This window comes from Lontra canadensis, unplaced genomic scaffold (assembly GCF_010015895.1).
Source record: "Lontra canadensis isolate GAN:19392208 unplaced genomic scaffold, GSC_riverotter_1.0 scaffold3, whole genome shotgun sequence".
Classification (NCBI taxonomy): Eukaryota; Metazoa; Chordata; class Mammalia; order Carnivora; family Mustelidae; genus Lontra; species Lontra canadensis.
The window spans coordinates 31,392,171-31,412,959 of NW_022630997.1; the positions used below are offsets into that span (position 1 = coordinate 31,392,171).

The window sequence follows — 20,789 nt, forward strand, 5'->3', positions numbered from 1 at the left end:
GCAGACTGGTGATGGTTTCACGACTGTGGAAACAGTTTTATGACTACGGTGATGGGTCTCGTGTCAAAACTCACCAGTGTGAATGTGGATACTTCAATTAAGGGAGGTTTATTGTACAAAAATTATACCCTAAAAACTCTGTTAAAAATCTTTTTAAATTTGACACTCTGAACCACATTAGAAAGGCATCTGAGATATCTTCCACTCTGCTATGACACAACTTTTATATTTCTGGGGATGTACCAAAAGGGGGCAGAGCACACTAACAAAAAGTCCCAGAAATACACTTGAGAATCTTAGCATGTGATCCCTTAAGGAGTTTCAACTCATTTCATTCTAGAACAGGTTCTTTTTATTAGAATTATAAAAATAATCTTATTTCACTTAAACCACATTTAGCATTTAATAAAATCTAAAACCACCTATAAGAATGCAGAAAATTATTTGTGTAAATGGGAGGATAAAATTAAAATTTAGTACCAAAATCCAAAGTTCCTGAGTTATTCTTAACAATTTAACCTATAGGGGAACTTGGGTGGCTCAGTCGTTAAGCATCTGCTTTCAGCTCCGTCATGATCCAGGGCTCCTGAGATAGAGCCCCACATCTGGCTCCCCACTCAGCAGGAAGCCTGCTTCTCCCTCTCCCACTCCTCCTGCATGTGTTCCTTCTCTATGAAATAAATAAATAAAATATTTTTTAAAAAAATAATAATTTAACCTATAAAAGCACCAAAAATGGTAATCTTATTTATACAAATTCTGAGAAAATATTTTGACCAAATATTTTCTTCTTCATTAAAAAACTTAAATTATATAACAATAAACCTATAGATACATCCTATTTTTTTCAGCACTCATTTCCCTCTAAAAACAATTGCTATCTACTGAGTATTACCCCAAAAATACAGAAGTAATGAAAAGAAGGGCCATCTGTACCCCAATGTTCATAGCAGCAATGGCCACAGTTGCCAAACTGTGGAAAGAGTCAAGATGCCCTTCAACAGATGAATGGATAAATAAGATATGGTCCATATATATAATGGAATATTAAGCCTCAATCAGAAAGGATGAATACCCAACTTTTGTATCAACATGGATGGGACTGGAGGAGATTATGCTGAGTGAAATAAGCCAAGCAGAGGGAGTCAATTATCATACGGTTTCACTTACTTGTGGAGCATAAGGATTAACATGGAGGACATTGGGAGAAGGAAAGGAAAAGTGAATTGGAGGAAATCGATGGGGGAGATGAACCATGAGAGAATGTGGATGCTGAGAAACAAACTGAGGGTCTTGCAGGGGAGAGGGGTGGGGGGGTTAGCTGAGCCTGATGGTGGGTATTAAGGAGGGCACGTATTGCATGGAACACTGGGTGTGGTGCATAAACAATGAATCTTAGAATACTGAAAAACTAAAATTAAAAAATAAAAATAAATAAATAAAAACAATTGCTGTAATAGCCACCAGAAAACATTCCGTAGTTTCCAAAATTGATAATCACTGCAATTTACTGATTATTGGCATTTAGCAACCTGAAATATAGCTTCAAATGCTGTTTAATTGTTACTCCTTTAACTTGGAATTAGCATACTTTCAGCATAGCTCTGTACTTAGGAAGCCAAAATAATTTAGTGGAAAGTATTTCCCACTAAAATTGCATCAATTTATTTAGTTATTCTCACTTTTACTCTCTTCATTCCAAAGTATATGGCATATTGAACCTAAAGCATATTCCTTTTACTACCTCATTCAAAATTAGTTAGTTTAATGGTATTAAGTTCATGGACAGCATGTGAGCTATGTGTATAAAATCCATCACCAAAGGCAATCTTCTATGTAGTATATTTCTGAGGATGAATCTTATACACACACATACACACGCACACAAACATGGGAGTTCAGGAAGTATGCTATTACGTTTTACTAGAGCAGCAAGCAAATCGCATGGATTCTGTATCAATGCTAAATTTAAACAACCATGTATAGATAACAGTTTAGTAACTTGATAAAATGCTTATCTTAACAGTGACTCTGGTTAAGGCCATTTTTCTATTTCTGGCTCATTAAGTGATAAGCTGCTTGTAAATATATGCAAAAAGGTTATTTTTAAGTGATCCCTAATAATTACAACTTAACCTCAAAGGATTGTAGGCAGAAGGCTAAGAAGTTATACAAATATCTGGTTGGGCTATTTATGGTGATCTACATTTTACTTTCATATTTAATTACACATTTGTCCCATAAGTGGTAGCTTCCCTTGCTTGTAGTAAAATGAACAATATCTCGCGTATGTAAAGATCTTACCTGAACGCTTTTCCTCCAGGTACGTTGTTAAATCTGACATCTTCACAAAGGAGGGCATGCTTTTATGAAATTTTGCTTTAAATGTAATTGCCCTTATATCGTCGTCAAACAGGCACTCACAGGATGACCAAAATGTTGAATGCAATTCTAGGCTTTCTAGGACGTCATTGTGCTGAACAAAAAGATATTTAAATTCCCAAATATAATCTTAAACAAACAAACAAAAACAAAAAGTCACCAAAAAAGAAATAATCTAGGCTCAGAATCAGATTAAATAGACCAATTGATTAGATCAGTTAAATACAACTTTTACCACTCTAAGGAATCTGGGTATTAAAAGACAAAATGTGAATTACGCTATATTAGGGCAACAGCATAAGGATGCTGGAGATAATTTCAATAAAAAATTTTTTTAAGATTTCTTTGTTTCTTAAATAGTCATAATGTATCATAACCAACTGCTTTTCAGAGTAGCTAATTCCTGTTTTGATATCTACAGGCAAAGTTTTTAAAACTAGTAAGGCACAGAAATGGGCATGTGTGCCATAATCAGTATCTCTCGCTGATTTTTAACACCTTCTTTTTCTTATTTAGCTAATTTTCCCATGACAAAAAAAAAAAAGCATTGAGAGACAATTGTAGTCATAATTATAATCCTTTATAAAACTGCAGTGGCACAGAGATTTCTGAACAAATAATCCTATTCTATATTAATAACTTCAACTTTAAACTCTAATAAAACAAAAAGATCTCTTAGTACTGAGTTTTCTAATAATAACAGCTGCTCTTTTAGTCTCTACTTACATCAGGCCATAAAGCTAATTCACATCCCTCCCCCACACTGCCTCCTTAGTTTTTTTTTTTTAGTTTCTTCTTGAAAAATGCAGAATCAAAACAAGTCGGTAAGTCTGTATAGACAGAGCATCATTAAAAAGAACTACAGCATATATATTCCAAGTCACTGCTTGAAAACAATCACTATTTTTATTCTTTACAATCACTATTTTTTAAATAGTTTGCTCATCTTATTATAAAATGCATGCTTAGAAATCAGGTTAAATACATAACTAAAATAACAACCATAATCTCAACACCCCCAGATAAACTCAGTTAACACTGTGTTTAGTGGACATCCAGTTGTTTTCAATTGGATTTATATGTCATTAAATATTACTCTATATTATTTTAAAATACAGGGGGCGCCTGGGTGGCTCAGTCATTAAGCGTCTGCCTTCAGCTAAGGTCATGATCCCAGGACCCCTGGGTTTGAGCCCCACATCGGGCTCCCTGCTCAGCCGGAAACTTGCTTCTCCCTTTCTCACTCCCTCTGCGGGTGTTCCCTTTCTCACTGTGTCTCTCTCTGTCAAATAAATAAATAAAAATCTTTTAAAAAATTAAAATAAAATAAAATATGGCATAACGTGCCAATACGTGGCACAGATATGCCAAAATCTTAAAAATTATTACAGCAATTCCCCATTTGGGCGCATGTTGGTTATTTCTAAATTTTTACTATTATAAACAGTACTATGATAAATATATTTTTACCCACATCTTTATGCATAGCCATGATAAATTCCTGTAAGTGTAATTATTAGGTCAACGGTATTCCAAATTCCGTTTTCATAATGCATTTTCAGTTGTCCTCAAGAAAGGTTTTGACAATTTACATTTCCAATAGTTTATGAGAGTGGCTATTCCCCTGTAGGTTTTCTATCAACTAGTCAGGAGAAAAATCATGTACTGTCACTATGTTATTTGTGTGCCTTCAATTACTAAGAAGTAAATTTTCTTAAAGATTTTATTTATTTATTTGACAGACAGAGATCACAAGTAGGCAGAGAGGGAGGCAGAGAGAAAGGGAGAAGCAGGCTCCCTGCTAAGCAGGGAGCCCGATGTGGGGCTCAATGCAGGACTCAATCCCAGGACCCTGAGATCATGATCTGAGCCAAAGGTAGAGGCTTAACCCACTGAGCCACCCAGACACCCTGGTCTACGGTGATTTTTATGTATAGTTCTTGTTGCTGCATTTTATTTAACCTTACCAATCTTTAGATTCCAAATAAGTTTGTTTATGTTTTCTTATATTACTGTGTTGTTTTTTTTTAATTTGGATCTCTAATGCATCTGGAATTTATTTTGGCACAAATATGAAGTATAAATTTGATTCTATTTTTTTTCCAAATTGTTAACTAGCTATTTCAAACCTTACCTACTCTTTTTTCCCAAAAGGAAAAATCTGCTTTATGCTTTATTTCTTAATTATAAATAGAATATATTTACTATAAAATATTTATACAGTAAAAGAAAAGAGTAGCAATAGGTGAAATAAGGTTGGCCAGTGTTCTAATATACTGGATATAATGGGTACTATAATGGGTACTTCATCATATTATTCTCTATAAAGTTTGAAGTTTTTACTAAATGTGTAAAAAATAAATGCAGATTCACACATGCATAAAAGTCAAACTAAAGGCATAAAGAAAAAAAAACACACATAGCCATTGCTAGCATTTTAGCAACAGTATTTCCAAATTTTTTCATGTATACACATACTTACCTACCTGCTTTATTAAAATGGGACCCTATCATACATGAAATTTTATAATCTACATTTTAAAAAAATTTTTATTAACATATAATGTATTATTTGCCCCAGGGGTACAGGTCTGTGAATCAATGGGCTTACACATTTCATAGCACTCACCATAGCACATACCCTCCCCAACGTCAATATATAATCTACTTTTTAAACTCAATAGTAACATCACATACATCTCTCTGGGCTACTGAACATTCCTATCTTTGGTGGCAAATACCTTTGGATGTCCACCCAGACCACAAATGACCCTCTCACCTGTTCCCCCACCCTCTGTACAAGCTCAGGCATTCCTATTATACTTTCCCACCTTGTCCCTGAGGCCACAGGTGACTGATTCAAATTCAATCTGGGATTTCAAATTCTCCTTGCTGGGAATTCGGAAACAGACTGATCTCTTAAAAGGAAAAGTAAAATGAGGAGCTACAGAGTAAGCCTGTTCTGCCTTCCCTCAAAGTCTGCACCAAGTGAATAATGCAGACAGCTGGAGAAGCTGCCCGGGAACCACAAAGGCTTCAGCTCCTGCTTCCAAGTACCCTTGAACCCATCAGCACTCTTGCCCTATGTACCATGACCTACTCCCATATACTTCAAATACATGCCCCTTAATTGTTTAAGTTAACCAGAGAAGAGTTCTAATTCAGTTCAGTAAAAGCCCTCTGTGCCCAAGTTTAAATGTAATTTGTTAATACATTCCATGGGTTGCCGAACCTTTGTGTGCATGCATTTTCAAACTGGTGATTTTTTTCTTATCATTGGAAACAAAGTTATTCCCTCCTCAAACTTAAAGTCTCTTACTCCTTTAAGACTGGAAATTTTGAGTGGTTGCCTGATCTGTATTTTATTCTTCGTTCATTCATTCATTCATTTACAAGGAAGCATCTACGAGGGCAGGCACAGCGTGTGTAATGAGGATACCGTGCTGAGAAAGCTTAGCAGAATGCTTGTATTCACAGAATTTATAGTCTATGGAGAAAATTAGCTAATTTGCAAGTAAACAAATAAGCTGGATAATCCTGATGGTGTTAAGTGGAATGAATGGACTTCAAGGAGTGAATCTGATAGTGATTATATGTGTGTGAGGCCCCTCTGAGGATATGACATTGGAGCTGAGAAATGGAGACATCCATGTGGGGAGCTGGAGGGGAGAGCACTCTAGGCAGAGGAATATGTAAACTTAAGATCCCAAGGTAGGAAAAAGATTGGCAAGTTCAAGTAACAGGAGTCATGCGCAGATTAGACTAGTAGGTCTGAGGGAGACTGGTATTGAGACAATTTCTAATACATTTCTATATTTGACTCATGAATTAAAGATGTTAATAGATTTCAAACTTCCATACAGATGTAATTACAATTTTGCATTAAGTATCATTACAAACATTGGGATCATTTGCATTACTCTGTGCTTAATTAGTAATGTCACAAGAGTACTTTACTATAATTTGTTATATTTTTAAAATATTAGACTTCTATTAAATACTTTCAGAATATTACGTTGGAAGGCATTTAGTTCTGAATAGCTTATTTTATGTACCCAATTATTCCTAGGAAGTGTAGTGTATGCCTCTAGTCCACCCTCATTAGGGCCTAAATTGTGATCAATCCTAGCTACAAATTTCCATGCATAATTTTGAAAGAATGTGAATTGGGGACTTATTATCCCTCCCCAAAACATCAACTCTGTGATCTCCAGTATTCAACAATGACTACTTGATGATCGTATCATCATTGATTTAGATGATTATATCATCTAAATGTGAGTTTGTTATCTCCGGGAACAAGGAAAGCCAGTGCCCAGTATGGAGGTTAATACAGAGAACACCTCAAGAAATACTAAATGAATAGAGAAAATGCTAACAGCTTCTGAAAGCAGAATCACTTATTTAGATGAGCCTTCAAAATTAGTACTTTCTTGTTTTGAAATGAATAACTTTGGGGTACTGAGGTGGATATCAAAACTTAAGAATGATGGTTATACACAAAATATGCTGAATGAATGAATGAATGAATGAATAAAGAACAAATGTATTTTAATTCCTGGATTCCCAAATTTCCAACAGTAACCTAAATACCATAAAAGTATCTAGAGAGAACTAGAATGTCTCTTCTATTAGCTGAATAACCACGACTTTTAGAATATCCATAGTAAGCAGGGAGCAGTCTGCTACGTCCCCATCACAAAGCCAAGAGCACCTCTGACCCGCATTTTGTCGCACACGCACTAGACTCGTGTTCCCGGCTATGACAGAGTGGTCAATAGCAATGGTCAGCCTACCACCGACACATGTTTGTCAGATTTCTCAACCAAACAAATATTTGTCACTGTTTGATCCTAACATAAAAGTCAAAAGTCAGACTTATCTCAAATCCTGGTTATAGGCTATTAATGATTAAGAGAGAGAATGTGACAGATCCCATCCTCTGATAACCATTTTGTAGGTAGAAGTTTGGGAAGAAACAGTAACTCTTTCAGGTAAAGAAGAATGAGACACACCTTATCAATCTCTGGATTAATTCAGCAGGACAAAATAACTCATAAGCCACTAATCACACTACCTCTGACTGTTATAACGAAAGGATCTCATAATATCGAAATGAATATAGTATATTATTTTATTGAAACATCAATGCCACTTAATTAAATTCATCATAAAATTATTAGTAACTCATGCTTTAAAGAAAAAATGTAATCATGGGTCATATTCTAAACATGAACATCCTATAGATGGCTAATAGTCCACACTTTTAAAACAACTGGTATACATACTAATGTATACAGCTGGAACATACTAACTTATAAAGCAGTAACACTGCGACGTGAAAGGGTTAATGCAGCTTCCCTAACATCTGCCTTATAACCAGACAGACATTTATTTATCAGAGACTCTGGCTGAATAAAATCTGTAGAAGCATCTCCAGATTTCAATTTTTAAAGAATGTTTCCTGGAGGAGATAAGATCTTCACTAAAAAGGTAAAGTAGTAAACCTGGGAATAAATGGAAGCTTTTCTTTTGCCTCCATTAATTACAGAGGACTTTTTAGATAACGAAATTGCTTACAGGAGGTATAAAATCATAACAGAAGAATTCCAAGGATAAATATTCAATTTTGATCACCTACTATTTCAAATGTTGTCTATCTTAATCTCTTAAAATGCTGTTCATCTTAGGCTCATAAGCATTAATCATTTACCTAACTATAAATAGGTTAAATGCTTTTTGGTATATTTACCTTTTTTCCTTTGAAGTTGAGGGTACCAGGCTGCTCCAGGACCCCATAATACAAGCACATAATGTTGACCTTGGACCTGTTCCACTGTTAACATAACTTTCCTTTGCTTCTGTCCTCTATAACTGTATAATGCCTCTGGAAAAGAAATAGTTCAACTGGCATTACTTTAGCACATAGGACACCTTACCTTAATGTCCAATGATAAATATAATAGTGATAACCAAATGATACGCTACAAAAGTCTTATATCTTAACTATTTTATAATCTAAAACTAAGACAGCACCCGAAATACTTACCTGTTAGTACAGTGATATCAACTACTTTTAGTACCGCATGGACCAGTATGTCCGGCTGCAGCTGCTCCAAGTCTACAAATTCTATACTGTTCATTTTCTGAGGCTGCCTCTGAGGAAGATCTCTGAGATAAGAATGTTTTGAAGACACGTATGCCAGTAAGTCTTGAAGCACAACATCATTAACTATATTGGAAACTAAGAAAAAAAGAGACGCACATGTATGAAAGATGGCAAAATTATATTTTCTTAACAACACAATACTTTCTTAGAAATGTATTTTATGTTGTAAAGTGTGATTAAATGTAAAATATGCTTTCATATCTAAAAATATGTAAACTTTTCTTAAATACTTAGGTGCAAAAATAAGGATGTTTTTAACCAAGGAAATTAGAATTATTTACCATCTCCAAAACAACTTGACCTGTTCCCTTCTCTATTTTGTTAATAATATCATTTTTCGGGGCACCTGGGTGGCTCAGTGGGTTAAGCCTCTGCCTTTGGCTCAGGTCATCATCTCAGGGTCCTAGGATCGAGCCCCGCATCGGGCTCTCTACTCAGCAGGGAGCCTGCTTGCCCCTCTCTCTCTCTCTCTGCCTGCCTATCTGCCTACTTGTGATCCCTTGTCTGTCAAATAAATAAATAAATTCTTTTAAAAATAATAATAATAATATCATTTTTCTACCAAGTAACCAAGACCAGTGTTTTGGTTACTTCTTTTGACTCCTCCATTACCCGGTTATACCCAATCAGTGCCCCCTAATCCCTGTAGTCTAATTTGCTCACACCTTCCCTGACCATCCCAGCTGCTGCCATTCTTCCTCAAGACTCTTACGTTACTCATCTGAAATATACTTAAGAGTCACCTCTTTCCCTGAACATGCCTTCCTCTTCCCCACTTCCAAGCCTTTGTCCTCACCACTCTCACTGGCTGTAATGCTCTCATCGACTTTACCTACGCAAATACCACCCAGAAAAAACACTACCATAGAGAGGTTCCCAGCGACTCCTTCCCATAGAAAGCTTTTCTCTCCAGCTCTCATGTGGCCTTTAAGCATGTGCTACATTGTAATATTTCTCATGATTGTTCGATCAGTTGTTTAGTTCTTTGGTCATTATGTCATTTAGATGTTTTCCTCTGTTTCTTAATTATTTGTTTCGATTTTTTCTCATTTTTTGAGATATACCTTACATACAATAAAATGCACACATTTTAAATGGACAGAAGGATGAGGTTTGCTGATTAAATTTTAATTTCCCTGAAGTAAGGGAAGCATATTTGAATATATAGTGGATTGTTGGGTCTGTTTGCTGATTTCAGGAGGAAAAAAAAAATGATTCTTCTTTCCTTCTCCCATTCACATTTTCATCCTTGTGTATTTCTGATGCTACACTAAAGCCTCATAATTCATTCTCTCATCAGGAGACCATCCACTACATGCCAGGCACTATGCCAGGTGCTACGGATACAAAGACGTATCTTGTCATGATACCCACACTGAAGGAATTAGCAACCTTGAGATAGTCAATAACAAACACTGGGCTTAGGATATGAGATACATGTAAGCCTTCCCCAAAACACATGAAAACAACTGCCCAGGCAAGTTGGAAGAGGCTTTATTGAAGGAATATTTGAGCTGGGTTTTAGAAAAATGTCCTAGAGTTTTCTAGGTAGTAAATGGAGGAGGGGGTGTAAAGGGAAGGGTAAAGGGAAGGGATCTGTATTCCTTTACATATTACAGATGCTTCTGGTAATCTGACGAAACATGTGAATCCATTACCAGAATCATATTTTTTGTAAAATAACTTTATTGAGCTATAACTGACATACATAAAATTCACCCTTTTAAAGTGTATAATTTGGGGCATCTAGCTTGCTAAGTTGGTAGCACACACACTTCTAAAACTCAAGGTTGTGAGTTTAAGCCCCATGTTGGGTGCAGAGCCTACTTTAAAAAAAAAATCAAAAAGAATTAGAAAAAAATGAAGTGTATGATTCAAAAAAAAAAAGTGTATGATTCAGTGTTTTTTTAGTATTTCACAATGTTGTACAACTACTATCATTATCTAATTTTAGAGCATTTTCATTACAAAATAGTACTTTTCAATGCATAAAATAAGATTGCAAAACTGACTATATAGAAATATAACAATCCAATATTTTTAAACAAGTAATCTGTGCCTCATTAGTACATTAAATAACAATACATAATGCATATGTAACAACTACTGTAATTTCAAAGTAGTGAGGGGCATAAATGATGTTCATTTCATTGTCAACAACTATAATACGTGATATGAAAGTGTGCGTGCCTTCCACTGGTGACCAAGCCCCAAGTACTGCTAATATCACTGCGGATTGCTGCCTCATGCATAATGGAAGCAAGTGCTCGTTTTCAGTTAGCTTCAGAGAAAGTAAAGATGTAATGCTTTCGCATCCAAGTTCATGGACCCTTTAATGTGGAGGAATCAATTTTCACAGAAGGGAGAGTAGGAAGGACATTTAGGAGGCCAGTGGCCATCTAGGGGGAGACGATGAGCGCTGGGAACCAGGCAAGACTGCATAAGGGGATGAGGGGTGACAGATTTGTGAACAGTTCAGGAGGTGGAATCCAAGAAACAATGAGATGGAGAGCTCACAGAAAAGATGAAAGATGGCATCAAGTTTCCTTGCACAGATGAGTGCATGGATAAAATCAAATGTTTTAAGGTTTTTAGAACCTGATACCTGAAGTCCACTCTAGTTAGATGACTCAGTTTCTCAATGACTTTTATGAAGCTACAGTGATATCACTAACAAAGACAAGGAACATAAGAGAAAAAAACAGAAGACATGAAAGAGAAATGAGAGCAAGAGAGGAAGAGATAAGACCCCCCATTAGATTACAGCAAAATCCAACTCCAAGTAGCTCCATCCAGGGCTTCAATTCATTCACCAGACGTCCTGATCCCTCTTTCCCAATATTTCCGGCACATGTGGAATCAAAATTCAAACAGGTTCAAATTCTGACTCTGTCAACAATGTGCTCTGAGAACTCGTACATAACTTCCCTGGGCTTCATTCTTTGTCTTAATGTGGAGCTTTTCGGGGAAAATACAAAGATCCCTGATATCCAAGTATTTACTTTCCCTGATTTTTAATACAGAAACATGGGATTACTTAAATTCCAATGAATATAGTCTACATATTACATAATACAATGAAAATATTGTATTAACCTTTGATTTATATCCTTAATCATTTCAATTTAATAATATTTCAGATAAATCTATGTCCTGTCACATGTAATGAGGAAAGAACAGAAGTCTTCTCAAAAGCATGATAGACTGATCAGAAGAATGGTCTCTTGAGCTGTAAGTACTTGTAAAAACAAAAACAAAAACCTAACCAAACTGATTTATTCTTTCGGAAGAAAAACAACTACAATATTCTCAAAGTATCAACTGATCACCATTCCCCTAAATCAAATAAAAAAGACTTAGGATATACATTACCTACCATCCTGTGAAAAACGACAATATAAATTCCTATGTAAGTATAAGAAGAAAGAATTTGAAGTAAGCTTTAAAGGTTCTCTAACTAGTTCAAGGTTTTTCTCTCTGTTCTACAAAAACCTGGAGCTTCCCAGGGGTTCCATGTGATATTCTTCACCTATAATTAGGGCCTAAGGTTTTTCTGAAATGACTCAAACAGATCAGCCTTACTTGAATACAAATCAGTCCTAAAGCCAACTCTACCTACAAGATTTATCTCCCCAATCCCTTGCGAAATATTTGCATACCATGTTATTTTCATGATCTCAAAACATTCCCTACTCTTCTCTTATATTAACATCTATTAAATAAGGTGAGTTTTACTTACAACCCATTCGGCTCCATGGAAATATGCTCTCCAAGGATGTGGCAACTTCAAATACTCATAATAGAAGATTACACTTAACCACTTTTAAAGAAATTCCCAAATTGGAAACTCACTTTTCCTTTTGTTGCTTCCAGTCTCCAGGCTGTTGGTAACCCACACCCCTCTGAGATGCACTTCTCCTAACCAGACTACAGCACCCATGCTGTCCTTTTGCCCTTGGCCTTGCGGAATCCAGTCCATTCACTGTTTTCCATAGTTACTGAGATTTGATCTTTTCTTTCCCACCCTCCTGTGCAGTTATTTTATCCATTTGTTGTATGGTTAGGTTCGTTGTTAGTGTTGGTATTCCTTTTGGGCTTCCCCCTCCACTGCATTTTATCTGGTTTTGATGGCTTACTGTGGGTATGGGAAGCATCAGTGTGATTCGGTGAGTCAAGGCTACACAAAAAGATCCATGCAGAGAAGTGTCACTCCCTCCTCAATGATACGCTATTTCCATTCCCTCCTTCTTTCTGCCCCTTTTCCCACCCCCCTCTGTAGGTAATTCATCTCTTTAGTTTCTGTTTTTTCTTTCCTGCATTTTTTTTTTTTGCAAATGAGGAGATACACATATATTTTATTCCTCCCTTTCTTATACAAAAGTTAGCATACTACATATACTTTATTGAGCTTTGTGTTTTCCATGTAACAGTATGTCCCAGAAATCACTACCTATCAGTTCACAGAACTCTTTTTCTTTCTTCTTCATGTCTGCATAGTATTTCACTGTGGAAAGGTACCACAATTTGCTCAATCATTCTGCTATGCTGGGGCATTCTGATTTTTCCCAGGGTCTTGCAATTATAAGCATTGCCTTGAATAACCTGTGCATACGTATTCTCACAGTGTTGTAGTTGTAGCTTCAGGATAGATTCCTGTAAGTAGGCTTCCTGGGCAGAAAGCTGAGTACTAAGTAATTTTGTTAGGGATCGCTATACCCCACCAGAAGAAGTGTGGAAATTCTCATGCCTGCTAGCAATGTACAAGAGGGCCTGTTTCCCTGCAGCCTCATCAACAGCACATGCTGTCCTGTTTTTTTAATTTTGCCAGTTGGATAGCAGGAAATGATATATCTGTGTAGCTGTCATTTGAATGTCTCGTGTCTTTTTTCCATTTTCCTATCAGGTCCTTTGTCACTCAATTTGTAGGAGTTCTCTCTGTATTAGGAATATCAGCCTTTTGTCCAAGATATATGTTGCAAATATTCTGTCCAAGTTTGCCAGTTGTCTTTTGACTTTGTTTTTTTGTTTTTAAGATTTTATTTATTTTTTATTTGACAGGCAGAGATCACAAGTAGGCAGAGAGGCAGGCAGAGAGAAAGAGAAGGAGAAGCAGGCTCCCTGGTAAGCAGAGAGCCCAATGCAGGGCTCAATCCCAGGACCCTGAGATCATGACCTAAGCCAAAGGCAGAGGATTAACCCACCGAGCCACCCAGGTGCCCCTCTTCTAACTTTGTTTATGACGCTACTGGTCATGCAAAATTTTATTTTTCTATAGTCAGATTTATTGTTCTTTTTCCTTTTCATTTGCTATTTCTGGATTCTGAATAGTAGGGAAGTTTTCTCTATACCAAGATGATAGAGAAATTCACCCGAGTTTCCATCTAGTAGTTAATGGTTTTATTTTTTATATTTAGATTCTTAATCCATTCGGAGTATATACTTCTATTTCATGTGAGATATTGTTCTAATTCTGTCTTTATTCTAAATGACTACCTAGTTGCCTCACCACCATTTATTAAAAAGTTAGCCTCCACCTCAGTGACCTCAGGTAACATCTTTGTCATATACTAAATTATATGTGTATGGGTCTGATTGTGATCATCCTGTTCTATTCCCCTGATTCACTTGTCTATTTACGCACCAGCATCACATGGTTTTAATTATAGAGGCTTTACAGTTTAAAGCCTGTCTGGTAAGCGTGGTTCCTGTACTTTTTCTTTTTCAGGGTTTTCCTAGCTATTCTTGCCTCTTTGTTTTGCCATATGAATGTTAGTATCAAGTTGGAAATGCCATAGCACAGCTTCTTAATATTTTTATTGAGACAGCACTGAGTTATGAATTAAGTGATGCAGAACTGATACCATTATAATGTTAAGTCATCTTATCCATGAATAGGGAATGCTGTGTTTCCATTTCTTCATGTCCTTATTTCTTTCTGGAGTAGTTACATTTTTTTCCTCACACAGGTTTTGCAAATTTCTTGTTAACTTTATTCTGAAGTACCTTCTTTACTGGTTTTGCCGATGAGCAAAACCAGTAAAGTGTTTGTGTATACGAAGGCTACTGACTCTTTTAACATTAACTTTCATCTCCTGTTAACGCCACTGAATTCTTTTATTGTTTGAATTTAGTTTATCTTTGATACCCTGAAGTTTTTCAGATATGTTATCAAAGCACTTGTACATATAGTTTTTACTCTTTTTCACCCACTCAGATACCTCTTCTTGTCTAGCTGCACTGGTTGATAACTCTAGTATAGTGATGATGAGTAGCAGAGATAGTGGACATCCTTACCTTGTTCCTGATTTTAGTGGAAATACCTCTGGTGTTTCTCCATTAAATATGATGCTGGCATTAGGACTAAATACATCTAACTTTATTGACACAGTACCAATTGCATTGTAATTGGAACACTGTATTGATACTGTATTTATTGATATTGAAAGAGAAAGTATCCTTCAATTTCCATTCCCTGGAGTGCTTTTTATGGTAAATGGCTGTTAAATTTTGTCAAAGCATTTCTCAACCTCTATGGAAATAATTATATATTTTTTTCTTTATGGTATGGTATACAAAATTCATGGATATTCTAATATTGAACATACCTTTCCATTTCTGGAAAAAGTCTCACTTGATCATTATTTCTTTAATGAAGTGTCAGATTTTGTTTACTAATATTTTGTTTAGACTTCATGCATGAATACTCATGGATAATACTGGTCTGTATTTTTATTTTAATGACTTCATTTGGTTTAGGTGTCAGTGTTATATTTGCTTAATAAAAGGAATTAGGAAGTTTCTTTCTTCAATACTCTGGAATAATTTTTAGAGCATTGGAACTATCTGGTCTCTGAAGGTTTGATAGAGTTCTCCTGTGTAACTGTCTGGGCCTGGCAGCTTTTTTTATGGTAGTTCCTTAATAATTTTCTCCATTTCTTCTACAGAAACTGGTCTATCTAAGCTATATCTCATATCCATCCATTTCTCATTATTTCCACTGATCACCCATTATCTCGCAACCTCAACTATTCTAATAACCTCCTAATTCCCTGATTCTGTTCCATGCCCAGCCCTTCACAACCAGATCTATGGTATTCTCCATCCTGCCCTTTGTTACTTTCCTTCTTAGCATTCATTATCATCTGCAAATATTATATTTGCATGTCTCTTTAGTTTCTTCCTTTGTCTGTCCTCCACACATGAACATGAGCGCCATGAAGGCCAGCACCAGGTGGACCCCCAGCGCACACTGCCTCAAACAATGTCACCACTTAATATGTATAAACTGGGCAGATGAAGAGCTCAATTTTAGTTACTTTTTAAGGTTATTTATTTATTTATTTATTTGACAGACAGAGATCACAAGTAGGCAGAGAGGCAGGCAGAGAGAGAGGGGAGGAAGCAGGCTACCTGCCAAGCAGAGAGCCCAATGCAGGACTCGATCCCAGAACCCTGGGATCATGACCTGAGCCGAAGACAGAGGCTTTAACCCACTGAGCCACCCAGGCGCCCCAATTTTAGTTATTTTATGAGACTATGTCAGAGCTGATTTCCCACTGACTAGCTTTCCTAGGATATGGGTAATTCTTACCCTTCTCAAACACCATTGTTGTTGTTCTCTTCTTCTTACCCTGCCTTTCTTTGAGAATTCTTATTATTCACGGGTTGGAATTCCATGCTATATCTTCCATATATGCCATATACAACTTCCTTGTCATTCCAGTTAATCTCTTGTATAATCAGTGTATTTATATATATATATAGCTATTTTATATATAGCTATTTTTCTATGACACTGTTTCAGTTTTCTAACAAATATATTTTGCTTATTACTTCTCCCATTGATACTACTATATTATTATATACTACATGTAGGTATAATACCTCATATTCATTCTCTCATTTAATCTTCACAGCAACTCTATAAGCTATATATATTTTTTGATTTCCATTTCACACAAGAGGAAGCAGGGGTATAACGAGGTTAAGTAACTTGCTGGAAGACACAGACGGTGGAAGTAGTAGGGCCAAGATTCAAATCCTGCTCTATTTGACTCCAGAGACAATAATTACCAGTTTATACTGTCTCTCTTACTTTGTTTTCCTTTTTAACTTCTCAGAGAAAAGGATAACTGCTAGGCTCTTCACTGAATAGCTTGCTTTAAAGAAGAGAAAAATGGATGTCAGAGAAGGAAGGTAGTCTTTCCTAGCAGTGGTGGACTGAAGAACAGGGATTCAAACCACAACCGTCTGACTAGAAGGCCCATGCTTTTCTCAGTACCTTAAGGTTTCGTAACCAGAGACTGGGGAATCCCACAAAAGAACTTCAGAGGTTCATGGAACCATTTGGAATTATTTGAAAAATGTTGTTTCTAGGGGTGCCTGGGTGTCTCAGTGGGTTAAAGCCTCTGCCTTCGGCTCAGGTCATGATCCCAGGGTCCTGGATCAAGCCCCCCGCATAGGGCTCTCTGCTCAGCGGGGAGCCTGCTTCCCCCTCTCTCTCTGCCTGCCTCTGTGCCTCCTTGTGACCTCTCTCTGTCAAATAAATAAATAAAATCTTTTAAAAAAATATTGTTTCTATCTACCTAAGTCCATTTTTCTGGAGAAATGGGCCATAGCTTCTCAAAGAGAGCTATGACTCTCTAAAAGGTTAAGAATCACTACTATGTGGACTCTAAGAAAAGTAAGAAAATGGAATCTGAACCCTAATATTTCTTAAAAGATTTATGATTTGCAATGCACATGTTTATTTTTATAAATTCTAGTTTCATTCTTACTGAAGAAAATTAACCAACACTGTCCAACTAACCTGTTTAGAAAACATTTCAGGGGCGCCTGGGTGACTCAGTGGGTTAAAACCTCTGCCTTCGGCTTGGGTCATGATCCCAGGGTTCTGGGATCGAGCCCCGCATCGGGCTCTCTGCTCAACAGGGAGACTGCTTCCCTTCCTCTCTCTCTGCTGGCCTCTCTGCCTACCTGTGATCTCTGTCTTTCAGATAAATAAATAAAATCTTTAAAAAAAAAAAAAAGAAAACATTTCATAAAATTACTATTTTAACTTCTTTTTCTAATATAGAAAAGTGTATATACTTTATAATACTAAGAAATTATTAATTTAAAATGTTATCTTACACTCTTGAGACTGGACAGATGAGTAACACTTTAGCTCCTTTTTCTAATATAGAAAACAGTGTATATACTTTAAATACTAAGAAGTTATTATATTTAAAATGTCTTACACTCTTCAGACTGGACAGATGAGTAACTTCCAAGATTTAATAACTGACTGGTAAATGTTGATTGTAGTACTGTCTCACCAATCCAATGATTTTCATGAATGGTAACATCTAGAAAGGAGAAAAAAAAAGTTCCTCTGATCATGCCATACGTTCCTTCACACTGTAATTAACTTAGCAATCATAGCAAAATATTATGCATGTCTCTCACATGCCAAGCAACTAAAGTTCAGCTGAAGTTCAGGTGGGTCAAATGATCTGCCTAAAGACAAAATAATAAAATAGCACTAACAAAATTGCTTCTGTATATCTGAACAGTATCAGTATGGAAGCTCACTGCTCCACAATGAATGGTTTAATGGCTTTTGTTTACATAAAAGAAATGCTCTAACGTCTATTTTGAGAAATTAAAAGGAAATCATTTGAGCCAGGAAGCAAAGTAATGGTTCCAAAGCAGTAGTGCCTAGAAGAGCAAATAATATTTAGTATGCATTTACCCCTTCTGCTATAAATACCTATGAATACAGACATTCTCAAAGGAATTTAATTATTTTTTCATTAGTTATCTTTAATTAAAAGCAATCTTCATCTCCAGATGTTAAAAGTGAAGGATCTGGGAGGTAAGGAACACTTTCCAATGGGATGTAGATCATAGGTCATCTATGATCTAAGATGTCTAGAAAAGAATCAGAGTGGAATTAAATATACCAACAGGCAGAAACAAGTCCAAGTAGAGCAAAAACTGTACGTTAGAGACAGAGACATATCAACCCCAGGCAAGATATGATCAGTGCATAAAACGCTAGAGGTATAAAGATATCCTAACAGCAGCAAGTTTTTGAAATAAGAAGAAGAAAAAACAAGGAGGCACACGTTCCCAGGACTTCCAAACTGATACCCAGACCCTCTCTCCATCTTTAAAACCATTTACCCCGTTACCCACAACTGCCAAAAGGACATCCCTGCCTGGATATTCTACTGGCCCCCCAAACTCGGCAATGCTCAAACCTGCTCTTCTTCTCATATGACGCATCTCACTTGTGGGCACTCTGGAACCCACCAGGTAAATTCAAACATGAAATCAACCTGAGCGTCTACCTCTCCCTCCCCACCCTTGTCTCCAAACCCCCACCTGTTGATTCTGCCTCTTGAGTCTCCCCATGGCCCTGCCAGGACTGTTTTATATCATACATTCCTCTTTCTCCTAGCAGGTCCCCTTCCCACCTCCAATCCATGTCCCCCAGTGCTAATGAGCGATTTCTCAAGAACATTAATGTGATCTGTTGACTGGTTTAGAAAGAACTCAGCAGCCGCCCACTGCCTGGCCAGCAACAGGTAGCACTGCATTCTAGACTTCTCATAATCTGACCATCAGGATGCCTGCTCTTCAGAAAGAAACATGTCAGAAAGTTCAAGGAGAGGCTTTGGGAAATGAGATTGTAAACCTAGGTTGGGTTAGGGACTTGCTAATCAGGAGTGATAGGGTGGAGTGGAATTCATGGCTCAGCCCTTGCCTCCTGGCTCTCCTGATTCGCTCTCACTGATATGCCCTAGAGCCTCTCTTGTTTGTTCTCAAAACCTATGGTTTTCCACAGTTCGGTGTGAGGTCATCTTCGAACTCTGGCCCGCAGTCTCCCTTAGACGGTTCTTACTTACAGCACCTCTTCATGCCTAGTGCTACAACTATAACGGCAAAACGTCCGCTGTGTCACTGAACACAATGTGAGCTGGGATACATCTGCTGCGGAAACAAGTTCAGTTTGGGATTATAGGTCAGTAGATATTAGATATCCAACATGGAGGTATAATGATGTATATAATTTGATACTGTTAATTAAAATGGGATTTTATCCACAAATTTCTATGTATGTATAATTTCAGCACTTAATTAGGACAAGGGGGAAGTATGGATTTCTCTTTTTTCCATGAAGTTTCCTTCTGTCCGCACAAACAAAAGAAACCCATGCAGAAATTGGTGAACTAGAATACTTTTTTTGCTAAGGAAGTAAGGCAAAACAGAAGAAAACCTGATTTCTTTAAAAGGTGCTCATAGAAATAATCTAAATATCCCATAAGAGGAAAATGGCTAGGGAAACCAATCAAGGCACTTGATAGAAGGTTACCTAACTGTACGGACACCAGGGAAAAACACAGGGATGGCAGGCTTGAGTTTCCATCTCCCAGGAAATGTCCTCCTGTGAGGCTCACCTAGTGATGGGAATTGCTTTGGAAACATGACCATGGTCCAGGGCCCAGTTGTCTCCTGATAAGTCTGGGAATCTGAGTTTGTCGGGAACCCAAAAATAGATTTCGGCTCTGTAACATAAGCTCCTGTTAAACAAGTTAATGAGACAAACAAGAAGCACAACACCATTTTAAAATTTACAATGGGGTATTAATTGCCACAGAAACTGCATTAGCGGCCCACTCTCATGGAGGCAAGTGGATTTATAGCTGGAGAGGCAAATGGTAAGCAAAGGGCTGCTTGGTGAGCACTGAATCAGAATAGGGGAGCTAGATGAATTGACTTACCAACAAATAAGATGGCATTGCAAGTGGGTGGGGACCACGCTAACCTTGTCAGTTACAATCGCACATATCTTTTCATGAGAGGGTGCACCTGACGGTCTTACCTGTGCACCTAAGGTCTAATAGGCAAGGCTCTCGTTCTCCCAGCAAACCACTTGGTAGGAACCACCAAGGACTGCCTTGATGTTGTCTTTTCCCAAGCTTCTCAGGCTCACCCCACTCTGCTTCTCTACCACATTCTTTCTTTAGATAGATTATTGAACTTAATCAGCTTCCTCCCACTCTGGGATTCATCCTTAAGATGATTGGTATCTCTGTTCTAATACATGTGTATTTTCAATTAATTAAGAACGTAAAAAAAAATGTTAGATGTCTTATGTCAGAAAGCAGCAGGATAAAAACTCAATGTTCTTTATGATTACAACTCTATAAGAGTATAGGTTCTGGAGCTTAGGTGAAATCCTGGCTTTGCC

The 20,789-nt window shown here is 37.0% G+C and overlaps 1 protein-coding gene across 7 annotated transcripts in view; it reads right to left on the reverse strand.

Annotated features, from left to right (window-relative positions):
* The window catches only part of SHLD2 (shieldin complex subunit 2), an 85,344-nt gene that overhangs the window by 11,984 nt on the left and 52,571 nt on the right, over nt 1-20,789 (reverse strand). For 6 of the 7 annotated variants that reach the window (XM_032838182.1, XM_032838189.1, XM_032838174.1 and 3 more), the window contains 4 exons: nt 17,791-17,898; nt 8,432-8,626; nt 8,135-8,269; nt 2,305-2,511 (listed from right to left, as the gene is read on the reverse strand). In XM_032838182.1, coding sequence (XP_032694073.1) covers nt 2,305-2,511; nt 8,135-8,269; nt 8,432-8,626; nt 17,791-17,898 — 645 coding nt within the window. Of the gene's footprint in view, nt 1-2,304; nt 2,512-8,134; nt 8,270-8,431; nt 8,627-17,790; nt 17,899-20,789 lie in introns of those variants that run through there. The other variant, XM_032838226.1, reaches the window with a different exon arrangement.